The 27,557-nt window shown below is 44.8% G+C and overlaps 2 protein-coding genes across 2 annotated transcripts; both read left to right on the top strand.

Moving 5' to 3' along the window:
* Positions 1-167: 167 nt before the first annotated feature.
* Positions 168-12,801, top strand: LOC132762677 (sorting nexin-24-like). The gene is made up of 7 exons (XM_060755866.2): positions 168-514; positions 4,125-4,208; positions 5,793-5,897; positions 6,155-6,249; positions 7,514-7,552; positions 9,283-9,359; positions 12,095-12,801. The coding sequence occupies exons 1-7, from the start codon at positions 446-448 to the stop codon at positions 12,256-12,258; spliced, it is 633 nt and encodes a 210-aa protein (XP_060611849.2). The 5' UTR covers positions 168-445; the 3' UTR covers positions 12,259-12,801.
* A 949-nt stretch (positions 12,802-13,750) lies between these two features.
* B2M (beta-2-microglobulin) lies at positions 13,751-27,440 on the top strand. Its single transcript, XM_060755343.2, has 4 exons — positions 13,751-13,936; positions 21,649-21,927; positions 23,583-23,617; positions 27,068-27,440. The coding sequence occupies exons 1-3, from the start codon at positions 13,867-13,869 to the stop codon at positions 23,594-23,596; spliced, it is 363 nt and encodes a 120-aa protein (XP_060611326.2). The 5' UTR covers positions 13,751-13,866; the 3' UTR covers positions 23,597-23,617; positions 27,068-27,440.
* The last annotated feature ends 117 nt before the right edge of the window (positions 27,441-27,557 follow it).

The following is a 27,557-nucleotide window of genomic DNA, read 5'->3' on the forward strand; positions in this document are numbered from 1 at the left end:
GAGAAGGGGAAGGAAGAGGAGAAGAAGGAGAAGGGGAAGGAAGAGGAGGAGAAGGGAGGAGGAGGAGGAGGAGGAGGGGAAGGAAGAGAAGGAGGAGGAGGAGAAGGAAGGAGGAGGAGGAGAACGAAGAGAAGAAGGAAAAAGGAGGAGAAGGGGAAGGAAGAGGAAGAGGAGGAGGAGAAGTAATAGTAGTAGTAGTAGTAGTAGTAGTAGTAGTAGTAGTCAAGACCACGAGTGGCTTTATGCCGGAAAGAAGCAGAAGTCATAAAGGACCTCTCCTGGGTGGCCCGTAAAAAAGTCGGGAGGGAAAGGGTTGCAAGAAGGGAACCTTAAGGAGAGAGGCCATGAGTCAGAGGGGGCGGCCCAAGGCGGGTCCATCGTGCCTTTAAGCCTTCCCAGGGAAGGAGGGAAGGAAGGCAAACAGGAGGCGTGGGAAGGAGGAAGGATGCGGCTGGAGGTGCGGGTGCCCTCGGCGGGGCTGCGGGAAGCCGGCCAGGAGGATAAAGCACGCACGGTGGGTCCGGGAAAGACACCCAGGGGGTGGCAGGACCTTCTAGGGACCCCCTCCCCACAAGGAGGAGGAGGAGGTCAGGAGGGGGGTGGAAAGGCAGCCCCGAAATAGCATCTCCAAGTAGGACAGAAGGACCCAGTTCAGACCAGACCCGGCTTTTTAAAGCCGGTGCCATCAGAGGCTTGGAATGATCTCCCAAGGACAGATAAATAGACTTCTATATACAACACAACACTGTAGACTTGGCACCTAAAGAGAGCTAGAATAGGCATGGGCCAACTTGGGCCCTCCAAGTGTTTTGGACTCCAATTCCCACCATTCCTAACAGCCTCAGGCCCTTTCCTTTTCCCCGCTTAAGCGGCTGAGGGGGAAAAGGAAGGGGCCTGAGGCTGTTAGGAATGGTGGGAGTTGGAGTCCAAAACACCTGGAGGGCCCAAGTTGGCCCATACCTGCTGTAGACTTAATTGCAAGACCCTGTTCCTCCTTTTCTGGGTGTGAGTTCCACTCATAACCCATCACAAACTTTTGAAAACTTGCTTTGTTGGGATTTTTTCTTTGTAATCTTCCAAGACAGCATATTTCACACACACACATTTATAATAAAATATGTGGGGGGAAATGTGCCCAAGATACCATCTGCATTGTAGACCAGGCATTGGCAAACTTCCATCTTTCAGGTATTTTGGACTTCAACTTCAACCATCTCTAACAGCCTCAGGCCCTTTCCTTTTCGCCCTCAGCCATTTAAGGATTTGTGGAAGCTTTTAAACAAAGGCTGGATGGCCATCTGTCGGGGGTGCTTTGAATGCAATTTTCCTGCTTCTTGGAAGAATGGGGTTGGACTGGATGGCCCACAAGGTCTCTTCCAGCTCTAGGATTCTATGTCTAAGTCCAAAACACCTGGAGTTCCATGTGACGTCTGTAGACAGTCCACGTCTCGCAGGCGTATAGCAGGGTTGGAAGGACAGTAGCTTTATAAACAAGTCTCTTGGTCTCCCTACGGGTGTCCTGGTCCTCAAACACTCTCTGCTTCATTTGGAAAAATGCTGCACTTGCAGAGCTCAGGCGGTTTTGCATTTCAGTATCAATGCTGACTTTTGTGGATAGGAGCGTCTTTTTAAAAGCTTCCAAAGAAAGGACCCTCTACCACACTCTGGAGCAGAGAGTTCCGCTGCTGAACAGCTCTCACAGACAGAAAGTTCTTCCTCATGTTCAGATGGAATCTCCTTTCTTGTAGTTTGAAGCCATTGTCCCATTGCGTCCTAGTCTCCAGGGCAGCAGAAAACAAGCTTGCTTCCTCCTCCCTATGACTCCCTCTCACATACTTATACATGGCTATCATGTCTCCTCTCAGCCTTCTCTTCTTCAGGCTAAACATGCCCAGCTCTTTCAGCTGCTCCTCATAGGGCTTGTTCTCCAGACCCTTGATCATTTTAGTCACCCTCCTCTGGACACAATCCAGCTTGTCAATATCTCCCTTCGGTTGCGGTGCCCAGAATTGGAGACAATATTCCAGGTGTGGTCTAACCAAGGCGGAATAGAGCATGGGGAGCATGAGTTTGTTTTCGCCAAGAGATGGGACTCTTTGGGGCGGTTTTACATTGTTATTAAACAATATTAAGTCTTGTAAGCCATGTGTGGGCTTTTTAAGACATTGCTGTTGACTCCACCACCGGCTATTTGATCTCTAAAGGAGGCTGCAGAGAATTGGCTTGCAAACCCCTCTCTGTCCTGAAATGAATTGGCTCCATTTGGCTGAGCTTTCCATGCAGAGCAAAGTTTATTTTTGCCTCCTTCCCTCCCCGCCCTGCTTTCTGGGTGGAAGCCCAGCCTTGCCTTGGCTCCTCAAAGAAGCTTTTGTCGGAGTGGCTTTTCATTTTGGTTTTTCCCCCCAATGGCTTCAAAGAGCGACCCGGCTGCGGTTGGGAAAGCAAGCAAGCAAGCTGGCCATCCCTTTGGGAGCTCAGGGCTGGATTTTTCAGCCCAGAGCAACTCAAAAGCAACACAGGCCTCCTCTGTCTAGAAGCCAATGATAGCTTCTCTAATCTGGGGACCTCCAGGTGTGTCGGATTGCGACCCCCATAATCCCCTGACAATATAAACCAGGTATGGGCAACACAAGACACACAATAACAGCACACAAATCTATATAAATAAAAATGTAATGTTCGTTTGTGGGATTAACAGAACTCAATTGGATGAATTGACACCAAATTTGGGCACAAGACACCCAACAACCCAATGTATGTCCTTCACTCAAAAAATAGATTTTGTCATTTGGGAGTTGTAGTTGCTGGGATTTATAGTTCACTTACAATCAAAGAGCATTCTGAACTCCACCAACGTTGGAATTGAACCAAACTCGGCACACAGTTCTCCCATGACCAACAGAAAATACTGGAAGGGTTTGATGGGCAGTGCCCTTTGGTTTTGGAGTTGTAGTTCACCTACATCCAGAGATCACTGTGGACTCAAACAATGATGGATCTGGACCAAACTCTACACGGATACTCAATATGCCCAAATGTGAATACTGCTGGAGTTTGGGGAAAATAGAATGTTGACATTTGGGAGTTGTAGTTGCTGGGGTTTATAGTTCACCTACAATCACAGAGCATTCTGACCACCACCAACGATAGAATTGGGCCAAACCTCCCACACAGAATCCCCATGTGGCCCACAGCAATGCATGACAGGAGACGGCTAGTCTATATAAAAAATGTAATGTTCGTTTGTGGGATTGACATAACTCAAAAACCACTGGACGAATTGACACCAAATTTGGACACAAGACACCTATCAGGCCAACGAGTGACCTGAAAACTCTGGTCACTCTGAAACTCTGCAAAACACAGTGGAAGGGACTTTAAAAGCCAAAAAAGCAAAAAGATGCTGCAGTGCATGTGCAAAAATGACTCCCCCAGCAAATGACTCCTTCTCCCCCTCCTTCTTTCGCTCCCTCTTTCCTTCCTTTTCTTTCTTTCTTTCTTTCTTTCTTTCTTTCTCTCTCTCTCTCTCTCTCTCCTTGCTTCCTTCTCCCTTTCCTTCTTTCCTTCACTCTTTGCTTCTATGCTTCCTTCTCTCTTTCCTTCTTTTTTCCCTCCCTCTTGCTCTCCTTTCTTTCTTTCTTTCTTTCTTTCTTTCTTTCTTTCTTTCTTTCTTTCTCCTCTTCCTTCTCTCCCCTTCCCTTTTTTCCTGTATTGTCATTTAGCTTTTTGGATTTTTAAGTCCTTTCCACTGTTTTTTTGGGGGGAGGGTGGGGGGTTATGAGTGATGGTCACTGGTTGGTCTGTTAGGGGTATAGTGTCCAAATTTAGTGTTAGTTCATCCAGTGGTTTTTGAGTTTTGTTAATCCCACAAACAATCATTACATTTTTATTTATATAGATAATATGGCAGGTGCTGGGATGGGGAAGCATGGTTGAATAATATCAGAGCTTGGAAAAGTTACCATTCTGAACAACAGCTTCCAGAAACCCTTCACTTTTATTTTTATTTTTATTTTTTTTGCGTTAACAAAGGAAAATAAAATTATTGTGCAGTGGAAGTGTTCATTGGCTGGGCATGGGATATAAGGCTGGCTGAATTGATATGATGCGTCCCATTGTTGCAGGTATTTAAGGTGGAGATTCTGTGCAATGGAAGGAAGCATTCCATCGAGAAACGCTACAGTGAGTTCTACGCTCTTCATAAAAGGGTAAGGCTTGTGTATGTCAGGCAAAGGGTGCGTCCACACTGTGGAATGAATGCAGTTTGACATCACTTGAGCAGCCTTGGCTCAGTGCTATTACTTAGGCAATCCCTCATTGTCAGAGTAGGATTGTTTTCCAAGATTGGTGTACTGGCGGTGGGTCCATAGGTGGCAGTGAAGCCCTATACTTGACTTGCATCTTCTCCCGCAGTGTGGGCATCGGTTTCCAGGTGGAAGGTGGTCCCAGTTGGGGTTGGCTTGACGCACCTTCCTCTTGGCACGTTTCTCTCTTTTGCCCTCCATTCGTGCCTCTAAAAATTCTACAGCACAGATGGTCACAGCTGACCTCCAGCTGGAGCGCTCAAGGACCAGGCTTCCCAGTTCTCAGTGTCTATGCCAGAGTTTTTAAGGTTGGCTTTGAGCCCATCTTTAAATCTCTTTTCCTGTCCTCCAATGTTCCATTTACTGTTCTTGAGTTTGGAGTAGAGCAGCTGCTTTGGGAGATGGTGGTCAGGCATCTGGACAACATGGCTGGTCTAGTGGAGTTGATGGCGGAGGACAATCGCTTCAGTGCTGGTGGTCTTTGCTTCTTCCAGCACGCCGACGTTTGACCACTTGTCTTCCCAAGAGATTTGCAGGATTTTCCGGAGCCAGCGCTGATGGAATCATTCCAGGAGTTGCATGTGACATCTGTAGACAGTCCACGTTTCACAGACATATAACAGGGTTGGGAGGACAATAGCTTTATAAAAAAGCCCCTTGGTCTCCCTACAGATGTCCCGGTCCTCAAACACTGTCTGCTTCATTCAGAAAACAGCTGCACTCGCAGAGCTGAGGCGGTGTTGTATTTTGTATACGTTGTACATGTTGACCTCTGTAGACAGTCCACGTTTTGCAGGCATATAACAGGATTGGGAGGACAATAGCTTTATAAACAAACCCCTTGGTATCCCTACGGATGTCCCAGTCCTCAAACACTCTGCTTCATTTGGAAAAAAGCTGCACTCGCAGAGCTCAGGCGGTGTTGTATTTCAGCGTCAATGTTGACTTTTGTGGAGAGGTGGCTGCCAAGGGAGTGGAAATGGTCAACATTTTCTAATGTTACACCATTAAGCTGTATTTCTGGCATTGGAGAGGGATTGGCTGGTGCTATGGAGTCTTACTGACCATATTGGGAACGGGACACTGGAGTAGAGGGCATAGAATCAAACTGGAGGATGTAGTGCAGGCATGGGCAAACTTTGGCCCTTGAGGTGTTTTGGACTTCAACTCCCACAATTCCTGGCCTCAGGCCCCTTCCTTTCCCCCCTCAGCCGCTTAAGCGGCTGAGGAGGAAAATGAAAGAGCCTGAGGCTAGAAATTGTGGGAGTTGTAGTTCAAAACACCTCGAGGGTTGAAGTTTGCCCATACCTGCAAAACTCTTTCAGGAGCGAATTTCCCTCCCGAGGGATAGATTTCTCTCTCTTCCTGTTGTCTCACCCCAGTTGTAAGTCAGATGTTTGTAACCTGAGATGTGAAGCAAATGCAAATGTATATGCAAATTGAGTTCATTGGGCCTCAATATAGTGACAGGCTTCTTTTACATCCCAGATCAAGAAGAGATGCCAGGTTCCGGACTTCCCTCCAAAGCATGTGCCCAACTGGATGACCAAGGTTCTGGAGCAGCGGCGTCAAGGTCTGGAAGCCTATCTTCAGGTCGGTTGTTTGAACACCAAAACTAAAAACACTCAGCTGTAGTCCATGAAAAGCTTGTAAAGATACACCTCGGTCAAGGAAGCCGAAGTGTTCCTGAGCCTCACATCTTTAATAGGCACCAGAACACAAAAGAAGAAAATTTAAATTGGACTGACTGCCTTCCAACCCAAAATTAGCTGCCATGGCTCTATCACATTATATTTCTGTTATTTAGTAACATTTTACTGCAAACCCTGCATATTATTTTTAATCTACAGGGGATCCTTTTGTATAACAGACGGTTTCCCAAGGAGTTCCTAGACTTCCTGAAGCTCTGGCACTTCCAGCAGGACCCCAAGGACAACCTTTTGGGGTGAGTGTCACCTGAACTGGGAAGGAGAATGGAAAGCTAAGCCATAGCTTGGGAAAGACTTGCTGCCATGGCTTGTATTGTTGTTGTTTGGGATGCGCTCCGACCGGCAACAGTCTCAGGCCACTTGAAATCCTTTGAGGGCCACATGCGGCCCGCGGGCTGAATGTCGTGTAGGTCTGCTCTTAGGGGAGACCACTGCTTTCAGGCTTCAGAGCAAACAGGTCTCAGTTTTTGCCCAGTTTTGTTAACAATTATTATTATTATTATTATTATTATTATTATTATTGGGTTGTTGTAGGTTTTTTCGGGCTATATGGCCATGGTCTAGAGGCATTTTCTCCTGACATTTCACCTGCATCTATGGCAAGCATCCTCAGAGGTAGTGAGGTCTGAGACCTCACTACCTTTGAGGATGCTTGCCATAGATGCAGGCAAAACGTTAGGGGAGAATGCCTCTAGACCATGGCCATATAGCCCGAAAAAACCTACAAAAACCCAGTGATTCCGGCCATGAAAGCCTTCGACAATGCATTATTATTATTATTATTATTATTATTATTTTATTTATTTACAGTATTTGTATACCCCTTTTCTCACCACAAGGGGGACTCAAAGTGGTTTACACATAAGTAATGGCAAAAATTCAATGCCAGTACAAACAATTACAATTATCCACTACAATTAGACTTAAATCAAGTTAAAAAATACATCCATGAGCAATAAAACAATCATTAAAACAATAGAACCATCTCGTCCGTCGAATCGCCGCTCCAGTCATTGTCTTTCCGAAATGCTGCATACATTTATTTCTACTGCCCAAAGGCCTGGTCCCAAAACCATGATTTAAATTTTTTCCCTAAAAGCCAGGAGGGAGGGAGTGGATCTTACCTCATTTGGGAGTGTGTTTCATAGGCAGGGGGCCACAGCCAAGAAGGCCCTGTCTCTCGTCCCCGCCAGGCGCATCTGTGCTGTTGACGGGAGTGAGAGCAGGACCTCCGCGGATGATCTTAGATTACGAGGTGGGATGTAGGGGTGGATGCGTTCGGACAAATAAGCTGGGCCAGAACCATATAGAGCTTTATAGGTCAAAACCAGCCCTTTGAATTGGGCTCAGAGATGGACCGGCAGCCAGTGGAGCTGACATAGCAGGGGGGTGGTATGTTCCCTGTATGTCGCCCCAGTTAGTAATCTGGCTGAGATTACAAGGGCAGAGAGCACCATGTTTAGGAGGTGTTGACTCACTTAGTCTTCTTCTTCTTCATAGGGACCTTGTGGACCATGACATTTCCCTGGAGGACAACAGGCAAGTGGCTATTTCATACCAATGTTTTGTTTCCACTAGCAAGAGGGAATCAAATAGCAAGGCACCAGAGTGGTCCCAAGCCCGTAACCTCTGGCTGTGTTAGAAGGGACAATCTGATGTCCTCTAATTGTCTTTCCAATTGTTCCAAAGTGTATTAGGTTTCCCACCTTGGGGTCTGTGCCAAGAGGAAAAAGTGGGGCACTTTCCAGATTTGAAGAGGCTTGGTCTGCACTTCCTGTAATCTCTGTCCAGTGTAGCCAGTGGGAAGGGATGGCAGAACATCTGGAGGACTTCAAATCGGCATATCCTTTCCACATGGGATAGAGATGGGATTGGCATAAGTCAGGCATAGGCAAACTTCAGCCCTTCAGGTATTTTGGACTTCAACTCCCACAATTCCTAGCAGCCTAATGCTGATGACAACATTGTCTGTATGAATTCAGAACAAGATCTACAAGCCACTCTAAACAGAAGCATATGAGAAGCTTGGCCTGTCATTGAACATGGAGAAAACCAAAGTGCTCTTCCAGCAGTCACCGGCCAATCCCTCTCCAATGCCAGAAATACAGCTTAATGGTGTCACATTAGAAAATGTGGACCCTTTCCGCTCCCTTGGCAGCCACCTCTCCACCAAAGTCAACATCAACACCGAAATACAATACCGCTTGAGCTCTGCGAGTGCAGCTTTTTTCCAAATGAAGCACAGAGTGTTTGAGGATCGGGACATCCGTAGGGAGACCAAGGTACTTGTTTATAAAGCGATTGTCCTCCCAATCCTGCTGTACACCTGTGAGACGTGGATAGTCCACAGACGTCACATGCAACTCCTAGAATGATTCCATCAGCATTGCCTCCAAAAAATCCTGCAAATCTTTTGGCGGACAAATGTCAGTGTGTTGGAAGAAGCAAAGACCACCAGTGTTGAAGCGATCGCTCTCCGCCATCAACCTCATTGGACTGGCCACGTCTGAATGCCCGACCACCGTCTCTCAAAGCAGTTGCTCTACTCCAAACTCAAGAATGGAAAATGGAACATTGGAGGACAGGAAAAGAGATTGAAAGATGGGCTCAAACCTTAAAAACTGTGGCATAGACACCAAGAACTGGCAAGCCCTAGCCCTTGAGCGCTCCAGCTGGAGGTCAGCTGTGACCAGCAGTGTTGTAGAATTTGAAGAGGCATGAATGGAGGGTGAAAGAGAGGAATGTGCCAAGAGGAAGGCGCATCAAGCCAACCCTAACTGGGACTGCCTTCCAGCTTGAAACCAATGCCCTCACTGTGGAAGAACATGCAGGTCAAGAACAGGGCCCCACAGTCACCTACGTACCCACCACCAGGATACCAAACTTGGAGGATAATCTTACATTGTCTAAGTAAGTAAAGTAAGTTAGAAACTATGAGAATTGAAGTCCAAAAAACTGGGAGGACTGAAGTTTGCCTATGTTCTGTGACTCTTATGCGAGGAACATAAAAACACCGATCTTGCAATAAAAAAAATGGGAGTGCGACTATTATATGATGAAATACAGTTAACCTGTTAGTTAACTTGCTTTGTGATTGGCTGTTAGGAATTGTGGGAGTTGAAGTCCAAAACACCTGGAGGGCCTAAGTTTACCCATGCCTGTCATAAGTCAAACAGCAAAGCTATCTAAACATTGGTGGGAGGTGATAAGCCCTAGCTCCCCATGCCCATCCTGCCTGTTTAAATAAGGTCTCCTCCTTCTCCTTCCAGCCCCAGTTCTCTACTCTTCCACCGACCTGTTGTGAACTTCAATAAAGACCCATACATCCACTCTTCCTCTTCCACTGGTAAGTCCAGCAGTTGTGATGGGGAGAATGGCTTTCCTAGGAAAGGCTCAGGTTGTTGAGTGGGAATTTTGGGATGCTAATGGTTGGGACAAAACTCCCGTGGCATCAGTATTTCTCACTGTGGCCAAAATAATAGTTATCAGCTGTTTATTTGTTCTAAAAATATATGTTCACATCAGGGATGGGGAATGTGTGACTTTACAGATGTTTAAGACTGCAGCATTGCAATCTATTTTGGTGCCTCAACTGTTAAGACATGTTTCTGGGTTCCAAAAGTGGTTCCAGTGGTTCCAGTTTCCCCCCATCAGCTCTAGTTTTTGAGATATGGAACACACAACATCTACTAGTCAACATCTGCTCACACATAGAAAACCATAACAATCATATCTGAGAAGCTAGAGCTGATGCGGTCTGTCCTATTGAATTTTCTGAATCTGCGCCCCAAAGAACCCCAAGAACAGGCCTAAAAACTAAGATTTTTTCTGGTTGGACTGTGTAATGCGCTATGGATAGAACTATAACACTATGTAGCAAAATGTGAAACAGTTTATGTTCCTAGTTTGAAAGTGTTATTTCCTTTTTAACTGTGCAGTATTTAGTTTGAAAGTAGTTGTTACACTCCAGAAACATTGTTTTTGTGGCTGCCGTAAACTAGGTTAAATTGACTGAGATTCTCTGAGATATTCATTGAAAAACTAGACCAAAATGTGCTGTGATGAAATATAGTTAACCTTGGCAGCCACCTCTCCACAACATTGACACTGAAATACAACACTGCCTGAGCTCTGCGAGTGCAGCATTTTGCTAAGTGTTTGAGGATTGGGACATCCGTAAGGATACTAAGGTGTTTTTTTAAATAAAGCTATTGTCCTCCCAACCCTGTTATATGTCTGTGAAACGTGGACTGTCTACAGATGTCGCACTCAACTCCTGGAACGATTCCATCAGCGTTGCCTCCGAAAAATCCTGCAAATCTCTTGGGAAGACAGGCAGACAAATGTCAGCATGATGGAAGAAGCAAAGACCACCAGCACTGAAGCAATGGTCCTCCACCATCAACCTCTCTGGACGGGCCATGTTGTCCAGATGCCCAATCACTGTCGCCCAAAGCAGTTGCTATACTCACAACTTAAGAACAGAAAATGGAATGTTGGTGGACAAGAAAAGAGATTTAAAGATAGACTTAAAGCCAGTCTTAAAAAACTGTGGCATCGACAAGATAACTGGGAAATCCTGGCCCTTGAGCACTCTAATGGAGGTCAGCTGTGACCAGCAATGCTTCAGAACTTGAAGAGGCTCAAATGGAGGGCGAAAGGGAGAAACATGCCAAGAGGAAGGTGCATCAAGCCTAACCTGACCAGGGCCACCTTCCACCTGGAAACTGATGCCCTCACTGCAAGCGAACATGTGAATGAAGAACAGGGCTCCACAGCCACCTATGTATCCACCGCCAAGACACTACACTTGGAGGACCATCATCCTCGGGCTACCAGGGATCAAAGAAGGAGAAGGAGAAGGAGAAGAAGGAGAGCACCAGCAGCAGGAGGAGACACATGCCAAGAGGAAGGCATGTCAAGCCAACCCTGACCAGGACCGCCTTCCACCTGGAAACTGATGCCCTCACTGCAGGAGAACGTGGATCAAGAATAGGGCTCCACAGCCACCTACGTATCCACCACCAAGACACTACACTTGGAGGACTATCATCCTCGGGCTACCAGGGATAGAAGAGGAGGAGGAGGAGGAGGAGGATGCCCAAGCAAAAACATATCCATCGCTAAGACTCTACACTTGAAGGATCGTCATCCTTGGACTACCAGGGATCCAAGAAGAAGAAGAAGAGGAGGAGGAGCAGCAGCAGGAGGAGGAGGAGGAGGAGACACATGCCAAGAGGAAGGCATGTCAAGCCAACCCTGAGGGCATCAGTTTCCACCTGGAAACTGATGCCCTCACTGCAGGAGAACATGTGGATCAAGAATAGGGCTCCACAGCCACCTACGTATCCACCACCAAGACACTACACTTGGAGGACCATCATCCTCGGGCTATCAGGGATAGAAGAAGAAGGAGGAGGAGCAGCAGGAAGAGCAGGAGGAGGAGCAGGAACAGGATGCCCAAGCAAAAACATATTCACCGCCAAAACACTACAATTGGAGGAGCATCATCCTCGGGCTACCAGGGATAGAAGAAGAAGAAGGGGAAGAGGAGGAGCAGGAGGAGGAGGAGAAGCAGGAGCAGGATGCCCAAGCAAAAACATATCCACCACCAAGACACTACAATTGGAGGACCATCATCCTTGGGCTATAAGGGATTGAAGAAGAAGAAGAGCAGGAGGAGGAGAAGCAGGAGCAGGAGGAGAATCAGGAGGAGGAGGAGCAGGATGCCCAAGCAAAAACAAAGTTTTGGCAGTTTAATAAACTTTCCCCATGTTTTTTTAATGATAGAACCAATTAGGAAATGGCATTTATAACACAGGAACAAAAATCATATTTACATCGTGTAGTAAGTTCTAACGACACACCTACTTCTTTGTTAAATATGGAGACAGGCGTCACACGTGTAAACAGACTCTGGACTCTAATAAAAAACCTGGACTCTGGATCCAATCTGTTCATTTCGAGGGAAGGTGGGCACAACCCTTTGGGTTACCGTTATATCAACTTCCTTGTCTGCAAAGCACATGAGCAAGGCTGGCGTTGCTCTCGTCCCACTGACCTTCTCCTTTTCTCTTCTAGATCCGCTGCCCAACACGGTCCTGGCCGGCGTGCTGCAGAGCCTTTATTCCCCCGAGACGCTCTTCTGCCTGGAATCCAAGCTCTTCATGAGATCGGGCTTGAGGCCGCAGTGGGCTTTGCCTCCTTTGGAGATGGATTCCACTCTTGTGTTTCTGAGCCACTGAAGTGGACACAGCTGACTTATAAGATGTCCCTGAACACGGAGAGATGGGGAACGTCACTCACTTGCAGTGGGAACTTTGCTTAGCTTCACCCAGGAAAAATGTCTACTCCTTGTTTGAGTTTCCAATACATTCCACCAGGTGTGCACCCCTTAAGGAAGGCATGGGTAAACTTGGGCCCTCCCGGTGTTTTGGACTTTAACTCCCAGCCGGTAGGCTGTTAGGAATTGTGGGAGTTGAAGTCCAAAACACCGGAAGGGCCCAAGTTTGCCTGTGCTCTGTGACCCTTTTGCGAAGAACACTAAAATACCACTCTTGCCACCCAAAAAATGCCAGTGCGACTATTATGTGATGAAATACAGTTAATCTATCAATTAACTTGCTTTGCATCCGACTGTTGGTAATTGTTGGATTTGAAGTCCAAAACACCTGGAAGGTCAAAGTTTTCCTGTGCTTTGCGACACAGAAATACCAATCTTGCCACCCTCCCAAAAATGCCTGTGCAACTATTATGTGATGAAATAGTTAATCTGCCAGTTAACTTGCTTCGTGTCTGACTTTTGGGAATTGTGGCATTTGAAGTCCAAAACACCTGGAAGGCCAAAGTTTGCCTGTGCTCTGCGACACAAAAATACCAATCTTACCACCCCCCAAACAATGCCGGTGCAACTATTATGTGATGAAATACAGTTAATCTGCCAGTTAACTTGCTTCATGTCTGACTGTTAGGAATTGTGGGAGTTGAAATCCAAAACACCTGGAAAGTTAAAGTTTTCCTGTGCTTTGCGACACAAAAATACCAATCTTGCCACCCCCCAAACAATGCCGGTGCAACTATTATGTGATGAAATACAGTAAAGCTGTCAGTTAACTCGCTTTGTGTCCAACTGTTAGGAATTGTGGGAGTTGAAATCCAAAAAAACCTGGAAGGCCAAAGTTTGCCCATGCTGTGACCTTATGAGAGGAATACAAGAATACCAAATTTACCACCCAAAAAAAATGCTGGTGCAACTATTGTGTGGTGAAATACAGTTAACTTGTCCATTAACATGCTTCGCGATAGACTTTTAGGATATGTGGGAGTTGGAGTCCAAAACATCTGGAAGGCCCAAGTTTGCCAACACCTAATCTACATATATGGTAATGCAGGCATTCCAAAGCCCAATAGACTCCTAATCCTCCCATTCTTTTCACTTTTCTATTTATTTTTCCAGGGTTTGTTGCACTGATTTGCCCTCACTCCATATTTTCAGGTTGATCCCAGCATTTCTGGGGTGTTTTCATTCCTCTGCCCTAGAGACTTTGTGTTGAGTCATTTCTGGGAAGTTTCCATCCCTTTCCCAGAAAGTGAAAGCAAAAGTAGGAATCCTCCAGCCGCCAGAGTGCGCATGCGCTGGAAAGCCCCAGTCACTCTTTCTCCTCGCTTGCGGAGGAACCTCATCCCGGATACTAGTGACGCGGAAGGAGGAATTATTCCCATTGGCTGAGACCGCAGAGTTATAGGCGTGGGTTTGGTTTGTCCAGGTTCAGTTGCAATCGGATTAATCTGAATTGCAGACGGGTTTTGAGCGAGAAGGAGACAACATTTGGGTCTTTTTCGAGGCCAAAGCCATGGCCAGAGCCGTCTTCCTTCCCTGTGTGGCCTTCCTCCTCTGCATTGCCTGCCTTGAAGCCATCCAAAGTAAGACTTGCCTCACACTTCTCAAACTTTAGTTCTCGACTTCCTGTTTCTCAACCTATCGGATTATATTTATTTGTTGGGTAGGTTAAATTATCACAATGCCTTGGGTCGGATCATCTCCTTAAAGCTCCAGTTCTTTTTCTCCAGCAGGCCAATCATGGGGGCATCCACACCATAGAGTTAACACAGTTTGACACCGCTTTAACTGTTGTGGATCAGTGCTACGGAATAAAAGAGATTTTTTTTTAACAAGGCGTCCAGTCTTCTCTGTCCCAGTCTTCTTCCTGTCTCTGTTCCCAGGAATCCATAACCTTGAGCCACAAGAAGTTAAAGCGGAATCAAACTGCGTTAACTCCACAGTGTAGACGCATCCTAAGATTTTCTATGAGCAAACTCATGGAGAATATTTTCCTGGTGATTTGTGTTTGAGGCCCCTAATGCACTGCCATATGAAATCCAGGTTATCTGCTTTGAACTGGATTATCTGGCAGTGGAGACTCATAATCCGGTTCAAAGCATATAATCTGGATTACATGGCAGTCAAGATCCACCCTGAGAGCCTAAAGCCTCTTCTACACTGCCATATGAAATCCACAGATTATCTGCTTTGAACTGGATTATCTGGCAGTGTAGACTCATATAATCCGATTCAAAGAAGATAATCTGGATTCAGAAACTGGATTACATGGCAGTGGAGATCCATCCTGAAAGCCTTAGGCCCCTTCTACACTGCCATATGAAATCCAAATTATCTGCTTTGAACTGGATTACATGGCAATATAGACTCATAATCCTGTTCAAAGCAGATAATCTGGATTCAGAAACTGGATTGCATGGCAGTGGAGATCCATCCTGAGAGCCTAAGGCTCCTTCTACACTGCGATATAAAATCCAGATTATCTGCTTTGAACTGGATTACATAGCAGTGTAGACTCATATAATCAGGTTCAAATCAGATAATCTGGATTACATGGCAGTCAAGAAACATCCTGAGAGCCTAAGGCCCCATCTACACTGCCATATGAAATCCAGATTTTCTGCTTTGAACTGGATTATGTGGCAATGTAGACTCATATCATCCAGTTCAAATCAGATAATCTGGATTACATTGCAGTGAAGATCCATCCTGAGAGCCTAAGGCCCCTTCTACTCTGTCATATAAAATCCAGATTATCTGCTTTGAACTGGATTATCTGGCAGTGTAGACTCATATAATCTGGTTCAAAGAAGATAATCTGGATTCAGAAACTGGATTACATGGCAGTGGAGATCCATCCTGAAAGCCTTAGGCCCCTTCTACACTGCCATATGAAATCCAACTTATCTGCTTTAAACTGGATTACATGGCAATATAGACTCATAATCCTGTTCAAAGCAGATAATCTGGATTCAGAAACTGGATTGCATGGCAGTGGAGATCCATCCTGAGAGCCTAAGGGTAATCAAGGTGGCCAATTGGGACATTCCCGCTTTCTTCCAGCAGACAAGAGTTCTTTCTCCCACCCTGGACATCATTCCACAGATACATAAACCCCACTTGCCTAGTTTCCAACAGATCTCACAACCTCTGAGGATGCCTACCATAGATGTGGGCGAAACGTCAGGAGAGAATGCTTCTGGAAGATGGCTGTACAGCCTGGAATACTCAAGAGTAACACATCTGGGAGCCTTTAGCTTTGAGATATGTAGGACTTTCTGTAAACAATGAGAAGAGAAAAGCTGTTGGTAGTCCGCAGTTCGAAAACATGCAAATGTGAGTAGATGAAGATGGCGGGAAGGTAACGGCGCACCATGCAGCCATGTCAATGGCCACATGACCTTGGAGGTGTCTACGGACAACGACGGCTCTTTGGCTTAGAAATGGAGATGAGCACCAACCCTCAAAGTCAGACATGACTAGACTTAATGTCAGGGGAAAACCTTTACCTTTTAGTCAGATGTAGAGCAAAACCGGGACTGTTGGGGTTTTCTGATAGGAATATTTTTGAAAAAGATAATATATTTTGGCTTATTTCCAGGGGCTTCCCAAGGATTGCCACAGGCCTCTGCTTAGTTTTAGCTTCACAGAAGTTGTAAACTGCTGGAGAGGGAATGAAATGGAGTCACAATGCTGCGTATACTTTCTCTTTCCCTTTCTCCCGGTGACTACGCAGTAGACAAAAGTCACCACTTCGTTGGCCTCTTCTAAAGTGCCATATAATCCAGATTATCAAACCCACATTTTCTGATGTGTTGTCGAAGGCTTTCATGCCCAGAATCACTGGGTTGTTGTAGGTTTTTCAGGTTGTATGGCCATGTTCTAGAACAGTGGTTCTCAACCTTTCCAACACCGTGACCCCTAAATATGCTTCCTCGTGTTGTGGTGACCCCCAACCATAAAATTATTTTCGTTGCTCCTTTAAAACGGTAATTTTACTACTGTTATGAATCGTAATGTAAATATGTGATATGCAGGATGTGTTTTCATCGTTACAAATTCAACATAATTAAAGCATCGTGATTAATCAGAAAAAATATGTTTGGGGGAGTATGGAAAACAGATGATGGGATTTGCAGTACCTTCAACTGATTCAGCTCCGACTTCCACAGACCACTGAGACCTCCACACAGAACTCCCATGTCAAACAAAAAATACTGGAGGGGTTTGGGAGGAATTGACAGTGATTTAGGGGAGATGTAGTTCACTTACAGTATATTCTGGCGTATAAGACTACTTTTTAACCCAAGAAAATCTTCTCAAAAGTCAGGGGTCGTCTTATACGCGGGTGTAGTCTTATGCATGGGAGTCGTCTTAACTCTATATTTTAACTGGAAAAGTTGGTGGTCGTCTTATACGCCCAGTCGTCTTATATGCCGGAATATACGGTACATCTGGAGAGCATTGTGAACCCAAACAACTATGGATCTGGACCAAACGTGGCACAAATACTCAATATGCCCAAATTTGAACACTGGCGGAGTTTGGGGGAAATAGACCCTGACATTTGGGAGTTGCAGTTGCTTGAATGTATAATTCACCTGCCATCAAAGAGCATTTAGAACTAAACTTGGCATGCAAGACTCCCATGACCAACAGAAAATACTGGAGACATTTGGGGAAAATAGACCCTGACATTTGGGAGTTGCAGTTGCTTGGGAATATAGTTCCCCTGTCATTAAATAGCATTCTGAACTCCAACAGTCATGGAATTGATCCAAACCTGACATACAGAATTCCCATGACCAACATAAAATACTGGAGAAGTTTGGGGAAAATATACATACCTTGACAATTGCTGTTGCTTGGTGCAGTCTGGAGTCTGGGCCCAAATCCGGCAGGGAGCCTCGTGCCGGGCACAGGAGGATCCCCCACGAGGCCTGGCCTTACATGGGGCTGGCGGGAGTGCAATCCAGGCAAGGGAGGCTTCGTGCAAGGCAACCATATCGAGGAGGCAGACGGGGTGGGGCCAACCGAGGCGCCTTCGCGACCCCCAGAAAATGGCCAGTGACCCCCCTGGGGGTCGCGACCCCCATGTTGAGAATCGCTGTTCTAGAAGGATTCTCTCCTGATGTTTCGCCTCCATCTGTGGAAGGCATCCTAAGAGATAGGAGCCCCCGGTGGTACAGTGGGTTAAACCCCTTGTGCCGGCAGGACTGAAGACCAACAGGTCGCAGGTTCGAATCTGGGGAGAACGTGGATGAGCTCCCACTGTCAGCTCCAGCTCCTCATGCAGGGACATGAGAGAAGTTTCCCACAAGGATGGTAAAACATCAAAACATCTGGGTGTCCCCTGGGCAACGTCCTTGCAGACGGCCAATTCTCTCACACCAGAAACGACTTGCAGTTTCTCAAGTCGGAAAAAAAATCCTCAGAGATTGTGAGGTCTGTTGGAAACTAGGAAAATGGGGATTATATATCTGTGGAGTGTCCAGGGTGGGAGAAAGAACTCTTGTCTGTTGGAGGTGTAATAAGAAATTCAGTGTGCAGATTTGATAAATGTGAATTTAATATGAATGAACGGAAGATGAATGTATGGATGGAGTTGATAATTTTGGAGACACCAGTACAATATTAAGGCCTGCGATGACTAATTACCTGTTTGCTGGACTGTAATTAAAAGTTGCTAATTGGAACCGAAGAGTAAACTCTGATAGCAATTGGGGCAGTGATAACAAATGTTTACAATGTTAAGAAAGAAGTCAACATAAGATCAACACCAGTCAAGGAGATCAACATCGGGCAAAGAAACTGAGATGGAGCCAGGATGGAAGATGTCTATCATTAAACTGACTACCAACTGCTTTTCTCTTCTCATTGTTTACAGAAAGTCCTATATATCTCAAAGCCAAAGGCTCTCAGATGTGTTACTCTTTTGAGTTTTCCGGGCTGTACAGCCATGTCCCAGAAGCATTCTCTCCTACTATTTCGCCCACATCTATGGCTGGCATCCTCAGGGGTTGTGAGGTCTGTTGGAAACTTAAACACAGGGGAACTCCAGACAAGAAACAGACAGGAACAGCTAATCACCTATCAACAAAGAATTCCCCCCAGGCAGGAACAGGGCACACCTAAAAACTGCCAGGCCATTAAATGCTAATCAAGGTGGCCAATTGAAACATTCACACCTCCGGGTTGTTGTAGGTTTTTTCGGGCTATATGGCCATGTTCTAGAGGCATTATCTCCTGACATTTCGCCTGCATCTATGGCAAGCATCCTCAGAGGTAGTGAGGATGCTTGGCATAGATGCAGGCGAAACGTCAGGAGAGAATGCCTCTAGAACATGGCCATAAAGTCTGAAAAAACCTACAACAATTCCAGTGATTCCGGCCATGAAAGCCTTCAACAACACATTCACACCTCCCTCCAACCGACAAGAGTTCTTTGTCCCACCCTGGACATTATTCCATAGGTATATAAACCCCATTTTCCTAGTTTCCAGCAAACTTCACAAACTCTGAGGATGCCTGCCATAGATGCAGGTGAAATGTCAGGAGAGAATGCTTCTGGAACATGGCCAGACAGCCCGGAAAACCTACAACAACCCACATTATTTGCTTTGAACTTGATTATATGTGTCTAAAGGTAAAGGTAAAGGTTTTCCCCTGACATGAAGTCCAGTTGTGTCCAACTCTGGGGTGTGGTGCGAATAACTACCTGATTATCCCAGGATATTCAGAGATAAACACGGCATATGTGCAAAACCTTGTGCCACGAAGATAAAGGATTTGCAACTTGTAGTGAAAAGTTCCCACACTAAGTTTGTATTTTGGGTGACTATCTACACTGAGCCCCAGGTGGCGCAGCGGGTTAAACTGCTGAGCTGCTGAACTTGCTGACCGAAAGGTTGGCAGTTCAAATCCGGGGAGTGGGGTGAGCTCCTGCTGTTAAACCCAGCTTCTGCCAACCTAGCAGCTCAAAAGCATGCAAATGTGAGTAGATCAATAGGTACTGCTTCTGCAGGAAGATTTATTTATTATTATTTATTTACGACATTTCTATGCCGCCCTTCTCACCTCGAAGGGAACTCAGAGCAGCTTACAAGATATACAATATATTATATTATTAGCATAGTACAATATTAGTATTATATATTACTATATTGTACTATACAATTATATTGTAATATTATTAGTAATATTGCATGTAATCTAAATAAAAATGTAATGTTCATTTGTGGGATTAGCATAACTCAAAAACCACTGGAATTGGTGCCAAATTTGGCCACAAGACACCTACTCACCCAAGGAGTGACCGTCACTAAATAAAAAAATCAAAAAACGATTTTGTCATTTGGGAGTTGTAGTTGCTGGGATTTAAGAGCATTCCGAACTCCACCAGTGATGGAATAAAGCAAACATGGCACACAGAACTCCCATGACCAACGGAAAGCACCAGAAGGGTTTGGTGGGCATTAACCTTGAGTTTGGGAGTTGTAGTTCATCTACACCCAGTTAGCACTGTGGACTCAAACAATTGCACAAATATTCCATGTGCCGAAATATGAACACAGATGGAGTCTGGGGGAAATAGACCTTGACATTTGGGAGTTATAGTTACCGGGATTTATAGTTCACCAACAATAAAAGAGCATTCTGAACCTCACCAACGACAGAATTGGGGCAAACTTCCCACACTGAACCCCATGACCAACAGAAAATACTTAAGGCCATCCAGTCCAACTCCCTTCATCAGGGCAAGAAAACGTAATCAAAGCCCTCCTGACAAAGAGCCATCCAGCCATAGAGATAGATAGATAGATAGATAGATAGATAGATAGATATAATTCACACAGAGAGAGATATAGTATCATAGATGTGAAAGGGACCCCTAAAGAAGGAGAATTATATGTTGCATGTTCCCGAGTAGGCAAACCAGACACTCTCCACATCAACACTGACAAAGAAACAACAAGAAACACTGTTTACCCACAAGAAAAAAGACACTACATCTATTAGAAAACAACACTTTCTCATTACTTTATTTTCCAGATCACCAGACTGGGCCACAGCAACACCTGGCAGGGGACGGTTAGTCTATATAAATAAAAATGTAATGTTCTGTTGTGGGATTAACATAACTCAAAAACCACTGGACGAATTGACAACAAGACACCTCTCAGGCCAAAGAGTGACTATCACTCATAAAAATACTGAAAAATACAGCAGAAGAGGCTTAAAAAACAAAAAACAAAAATACATTACAGCGTATGCACAAAACCACGTATGTACACAATCACACATATATACATATATACAGAAATATGTACACACATATGTGCACACACAAAACACAAACACAGAAAGGGAGAAGGAAGGAAAGAAGGAAGGAAGGAAGGAGAGAAGGAAAGAAAGAAAGGTAGAGAAGGAAGGAGAGAAGGAAATAAAAAAGTGAAAGAGGGAAGGAAGGAGAGAAGGAACTAAAGAGAGAAAGGGATGGAGGGAAGGAAGGATGGAACCAAAGAGCAAAGGAAGCAAGAAAAGAAACAGGTAAAGAAGGAAGAAAGAAGGGAAAAAAAGAGGGAAGGAAGGAAGGAAAGAGGGAAGGAAGGATGGAACCAAAGAGCAAAGGAAGGGGAGGAAAGAAACAGAAGGAAGAAAGAAGAAGGGAAAGAAAAGGAAGGAAGGAAAGAGGAAGAGAAGGAAGGAGAGAAAGGGGGAGGGAAGGTTGGCCACAGCAACACGTGGCTGGTACAGCTAGTATAAAATATATAAGTATAATATATTATTATAATTACTATTATATTGTATTGTATTACATTATACACACACACACACAATGTATTATATTACAGTCATGCTGGCCACATGACCTTGGAGGTGTCTACGGACAACGCAAACTCTTCATCTTAAAAGTTGAGTTGAGCACCACCCCGCAGAGTCGGACACGCCTAGACTTAATGTCAAGGGGAAACCTTTACCTTTACCTACACTGACTATTTAATGCAGACCGTAAACTCCTACAAAAGAGCTGTTAATGGGCCTCATTTCTCCATGGTTTCTGCAGTCTCCATCTAGGTCTCAGACTGGTTCTTGTGTTATGTGCACAGTGAAACCACTTTCTTCTATGCCAGTTTGAAATGGCAATGAATGGTCAGTGTCGATGGGGGCCTAGAATCCTTTCTCTGAAGGATATAATGTCTGGGTCGAGAAACTGTGCAGTGTCTGCTGAATGGCAAAGACGTACTCATGTGAGATGACACGTTGTCTTTTGTGCCTTCTTTGTTTCTTGCAGAGACTCCCAATGTGCAAGTGTATTCCCGCTACCCTGCAGTGAAGGGGAAGGAGAACACTGTCCATTGCTATGTGGAGAATTTTCATCCTCCCAAAATCAATATCACTCTTCTGAAGGATGGTGTCCCGATGACGGACGTGAAGCAGTCCGACCTTTCCTTTAAGCCGGACTGGACCTTTGAGCGCCTGGTCCATGCTCAAGTCACTCCTGATGGGTATACGGAGTATGCCTGCAAAGTGGAGCACATCACCCTGCCCACTCCAAAGATCGTCAAATGGGGTGAGTCCTTGGTGCCTTTATTTCTTTATTTATTTGTATACCGCCTTTCGGCGATTCAAGGCGGTTTACAGGCAACAAATAATATAATTAATATCAAAATGCACATAAAAACATTAAATACATTATAAAACCACAACAGAAATAATAACAGCCAGGAGACAGGTGTTTTTAAAGTCTCTTCCTCAGTCCCCTTCCTCCTCTTAGCTGGCTGGGGGCGGGGGCAGTAGGATTTCCTCCTTCTCCTGAGGTGGCAGGCAGATGTAGTAAGCAACAGCCAGGAGACGGGTGTTTTTAAAGTCTCTTCCTCAGTCCCCTTCCTCCTCTTAGCTGGCTGGGGGGGGGGGAGAGTAGTAGCAGGATTTCTTCCTTCTCCTCCTGAGGTGGCAGGCAGATGTAGTAAGCAACAGCCAGGAGACATGTGTTTTTAACGTTTCTTCCTCAGTCCCCTTCCTCCTCTTAGCTGGCTGGGGGGGGGGGCAGTAGGATTTCCTCCTTCTCCTCCTGAGGTGGCAGGCAGATGTAGTAAGCAACAGCCAGGAGACATGAGTTTTTAAAGTCTCTTCCTCAGTCCCCTTCCTCCTGGCTGGGGGAAGGGGAAACAGCAGGATTTCCTCCTTCTCCTCCTGAGGTGGCAGGCAGATGTAGTAAGCAACAGCCAGGAGACAGGTGTTTTTAAAGTCTCTTCCTCAGTCCCCTTCCTCCTCTTAGCTGGCTTGGGGGGCGGGGAGAGAGTAGTAGCAGGATTTCTTCCTTCTCCTCCTGAGGTGGCAGGCAGATGTAGTAAGCAACAGCCAGGAGACATGTGTTTTTAACGTCTCTTCCTCAGTCCCCTTCCTCCTCTTAGCTGGCTGGGGGGGGGGGGGGCAGTAGGATTTCCTCCTTCTCCTCCTGAGGTGGCAGGCAGATGTAGTAAGCAACAGCCAGGAGACATGAGTTTTTAAAGTCTCTTCCTCAGTCCCCTTCCTCCTCTTAGCTGGCTTGGGGGGGGGGGGGGGAGTAGTAGCAGGATTTCTTCCTTCTCCTGAGGTGGCAGGCAGATGTAGTAAGCAACAGCCAGGAGACATGTGCTTTTAATGTCTCTTCCTCAGTCCCCTTCCTCCTCTTAGCTGGCTTGGGAGGGGGAGAGTAGCAGCAGGATTTGCTCTTTCTCCTCCCGAGGTGGCAGGCAGATGTAGTATTGTTGCTGGGGGGAGGGGCTCCCAGCCGTTGACCCAGGAGACATGGTGGAAATCTGTCTTCCTGGCTCCCCCTCTTTACTCTGGCTTCAAAGTGTCAGTTGGTGCTGGGGGGGAGTATAATGCCAAGTTTTTAATTTTGTTTGTGGTTTTTCTATTATTATAACTGTATTCTCAATTTGCTTCTGACGCAATAAATAAATGAAAATGTTATTTATCAGACACGAAGACGTGAAAGAGAAAGTAGAACTCACAAATAAATGCTCAAGTGACAACAAGTTTTGTCGGAAAGCTGCGTAACCACTTCCTGTTATTGAAGACACGAACAATTAAGCCGTTGGGGTCTATTTCTAGGTAGACGGTTGGACTCTGGAGGAACGGTCATAATTTTGTTGGTTGCAAATATTTAGGCACTGCATTCTAAGCTTTTAGTTAGATAATTTCATCAGCTGTGTGTACTAATACTGTTCTCTTCTACAGAGCAAGACTACTAAGGAAATGATCCAAGAAGTAAGGTAAGTTCTAAGTTGATGTGAATTGAATGAATGTACGGAAGGAGAACGATTTTACTTTCCTCCCTTCAAAAAAGAGGCAGGATTGGTAACAAAATCACATGGGTTATTTTTGTGTGTTTCCTGGCCACCTTTAAGCAGACATATTAAAAGGGGACACTTACTTTAATGGGACCTGTGAACTCACTCTTCCATGCAAAGTGTATTGCAGAGTCATAGTTCCCTGTTTTGTACAAAGCAACAAGTTGTCAATAAGAGCTCAGCATGAAGAAAATTAACTTGGTATATCAGCATAGAGTAAGCATTAAGAGATTACTGGAAAATGGAAATCTCCACAACCTTTTTGGAGATTTTATGGTCTTTGGAAAGTCATGACCTTGCTGGAAGTCAAAACCTTTTGAAAAATAATGTCATAACCTTTTGGGAAAATGCCAAATGCCAGGTTTCTCGGTTGTTAAACTGATGTACCTAGTTATGTCTTTGAACTGTTAGGGACAAATATACACCAATGCACAACATATGTTGCTGTTGTTCATTCATTCAGTCGCTTCCGACTCTTTGTGACCTCATGGACCATCCCATGCTAGAGCTCCCTGTCAGCCGTGACCACCCTCAGCTCCTTCAGAGTCAAGCCAGTCACTTCAAGGATGCCATCCATCCATCTTGTCCTTGGTTTGCCCCTCTTCCTTTTTCCTTCCATTTTCCCCAGCATCACGGTCTTCTCTAAGCTTTCCTTTCTTCTCATGATAGCACAAAACACACACACACACACATTCAGCAGAGTTTCAGAAAATTTATTTTTAATTGCCCCAAAACATCTACTTTCCCTTAAAATATATATTATTATAAATAAGCAGACTTCTTTAAAAGTAGCATAGTTGGTTTACTCACAAACTTAATGTATTCAGCACACAGGTACTTTGCTTATCAGTCTAGTTACAGATAGGATTTGAAGTAGTTTCTCTGTGTAGGTAACACAGAATCAATAGTTCATAGTCCAAAGCATCTCTCTGTTCTGAGAGTCTAATAGAGTTTCTTCTCAACAAAAGATTGCCCCAGGCACTGCCAGGCCATCAAATGCTAATCAAGGTGGTCAGTTGAAATATTCACACCAAGCTCCAGCAGACAAGAGTCCTTTGTCCCACCGTGGTCATTCCACAAATAAATAAACCCTTTTTCCTAGTTCCAACAGACCTCAACTACCTCTGAGGATGCTTGCCATAGATGCAGGCGAAACGTCAGGAGAGAATGCCTCTAGAACATGGTCATATAGCCCGAAAAAACCTACAACCCAATGATTCCGGCCATGAAAGCCTTCGACAATACACTAAAGTATACTGTTTCTAAAATGGAGTCTGAGTCCTGAACAATCCCAGACTTGATCACATGATCGGCAGCCCCCCCCCACACACACACCAAAGAGTTAAAGAAAAACTGCAAACCAATGCACACATATACAATATAGTAAGCAATCTGAATAACTTGTGGAGGCTTGAGAAGGTTGCTATTTCCAACAGAGATTGAGATTATTTTTCCCACTTGAGAATTTTCTCAATATATAGGATGTATCCATAGTTTTATTAGTACTGTACAACCTTTAAAAACAGCAATGTCCTCTGGTCATAATCTTACAAGAAGAGATTAAAAACAGGAAGTTGGTTTTCCTCTCGCTATACTGTAAATCTGGAAGCCGAAGCAGAGAACGTGGCTTACCTAAGACTTACCACCAAATGAGGGCCCTTCCAGAAAGCTGTATACAATCCACATTGAACTGGATTGTATGGCTTAGTGGATTCAGATAACCCAGTTCGAAGCAGATATTGTGGATTATCTGCTTTGATATTCTGGGTTATATGGCTGAAAGGAAGTGCCCTGAATTCATATCAGGTGAGATACAAATCGAGAACTTTTAGGTTGATAACTAAGTCTTTCTCCTTATAGTAAAGGTAAGGTATCCTCTTGACATTAAGTCTAGTCGTGTCCGACTCTGGAGGATGGTGCTCGTCTACATTTCTAAGTCAAAGAGCCAGCATTGTCCGTAGACATCTCCAAGGTCATGTGGCCGGCATGACTGCATGGAGTGCTGTTGCCTTCTCGCCGGAGCGGTACCTATTGATCTACTCACATTTGCATGTTTTCGAACTGCTAAATTGGCAGAAGCTGGAGCTAACAGTGGGAGCTCACCCTGCTCCCCAGATCTGAACCGCGGCAAGTTCCGCAGCTCAGTGGTTTAACCCACTGCACCACAAAGGCCTCCTTTTCTCCCTATAGATTACAGCAATTCATGGAGTCCTGTTTAGTCCTGTAAATGAAGTTTTGCATTTCTATAATATTTATTCTCGTCACAATGTTGAGAGGTTAGGCTCAAAGAGTGATACTTAGTGCAGGGATGGGAAAACATCAGTATTCCAGATATTTTGGATTTCATTTCTCAGAAGCTGTAACCAGGGAAAGATGGTGGGAAGGAAATACCTGAACATGTGGAGGCAACTGTGCCATTACATCCAGACACTGCAAAGTTAAAACTAAGATGTGCTTCTCTCTTTATCTGGGTGAACCACTGGGTGTCTTTCTTTGAAGAAATAACTCAATACTTTCAGCAACTGATGCCAGTCAAGATAGGAACATCAACAAAATATTTATTTCCAAAGTCCTTGGCAGACTTGACACAGCTTGATTTAGTTATAACACAAACAGTCAATTTGGGAAACCATAGATATGTTCTTTCTTTCCCTTTTCTTCAATTACTGAGGTAACTTTTCTCCAAATGGTAGAAAAAATCCTGGGATCTTTCACCCTAACCCTGAGCTGCTGTGGTTAGAAAGAACAGGTCTTCCCCTATCTAAGCTCAAGGTTAGCTTTGGAGATGAAGTAATGCTCAATAGTACTCAATAACTATTTCTATTTCTCAATATTTATCTATAACTCAATCAGCTTCTCTATTTCAATTGCTTTTCATAATAACTCAGTTTCTTTCTCTGTCTAAATAACCCAATAACTCAATTACTCAATTGCTATTCTATCTATCTCAATTTCTCAATTGTAGTCACAATGGCTTTTCAGAGCTACCTGTCTGACCAACAGCACATCTGAGGTTTTTTTTTTCTCTACTGAAGGAGGCAGGGGAGATTCCAAAATGGAGATCTCAACCCCAGGAAGAAAGGGCAGACTCCTAACCCAAAGAGATACTTTCTAAACCAATAACTGCAGAGGGCCTGCAGCCTGGCTTTCCAGACACTGATACTGTTTAACTTCCAGGGTGCTGCTGGGTCTATAGCAACCCTGGGGAAATGCAAAGGAATGCTATCCCATGCAGCTAAAAGGCAACGTAAACCATGCTCCTGGAAGACGGAACAGCAACGTTTCCTTCATCTATTAAGAACATCCCAATCATTGGATTCACTGTATAACACAGTCTGATCTTTTCAAAAGCTTGTGTTTTTCCTTTCCCAGGTTTGAAAAGCTTTGCTTTCAAGCACGCTGCCCACCCGTTCCTCCTTGCATCGACGTGCTACTAATGTCTCCGCCTTTCCAGTCGATCCTCCATTAGACGAGACTGAAGATTGCATTGAAACTTGCGCTATCATGGCTTGATTGTAACCTTCATATATTTACAATTTGAGCTTTTTTTAAAAAAAATGTAATTTTCTGTTCATTTGCCTAAATTGCTATCATGAAAGTTTGCTTCCTTTTCTGGTAGAAATATATAAGGAAAGAATTCAAGAGATTACGTATTACAGATTGGTGACGGATTGTTTTTTGTTTGGCATATCTGAAAAGCAAAATGATTGGAATAACCTAATAAAGGACAATTACTAACCTTTTACTTGCAATGACTGGTGTCTTTGACCGATGGGTTCACTGCACAATCCTATACATCAGCGCCAGAGGCCAGTTTTCATATTCATAGCAGGCCGTGACAGACTTTGTATTTCTAGGTGCA

Source organism: Anolis sagrei, chromosome 9, assembly GCF_037176765.1.
Source record: "Anolis sagrei isolate rAnoSag1 chromosome 9, rAnoSag1.mat, whole genome shotgun sequence".
In the NCBI taxonomy this organism is placed as follows: domain Eukaryota; kingdom Metazoa; phylum Chordata; class Lepidosauria; order Squamata; family Dactyloidae; genus Anolis; species Anolis sagrei.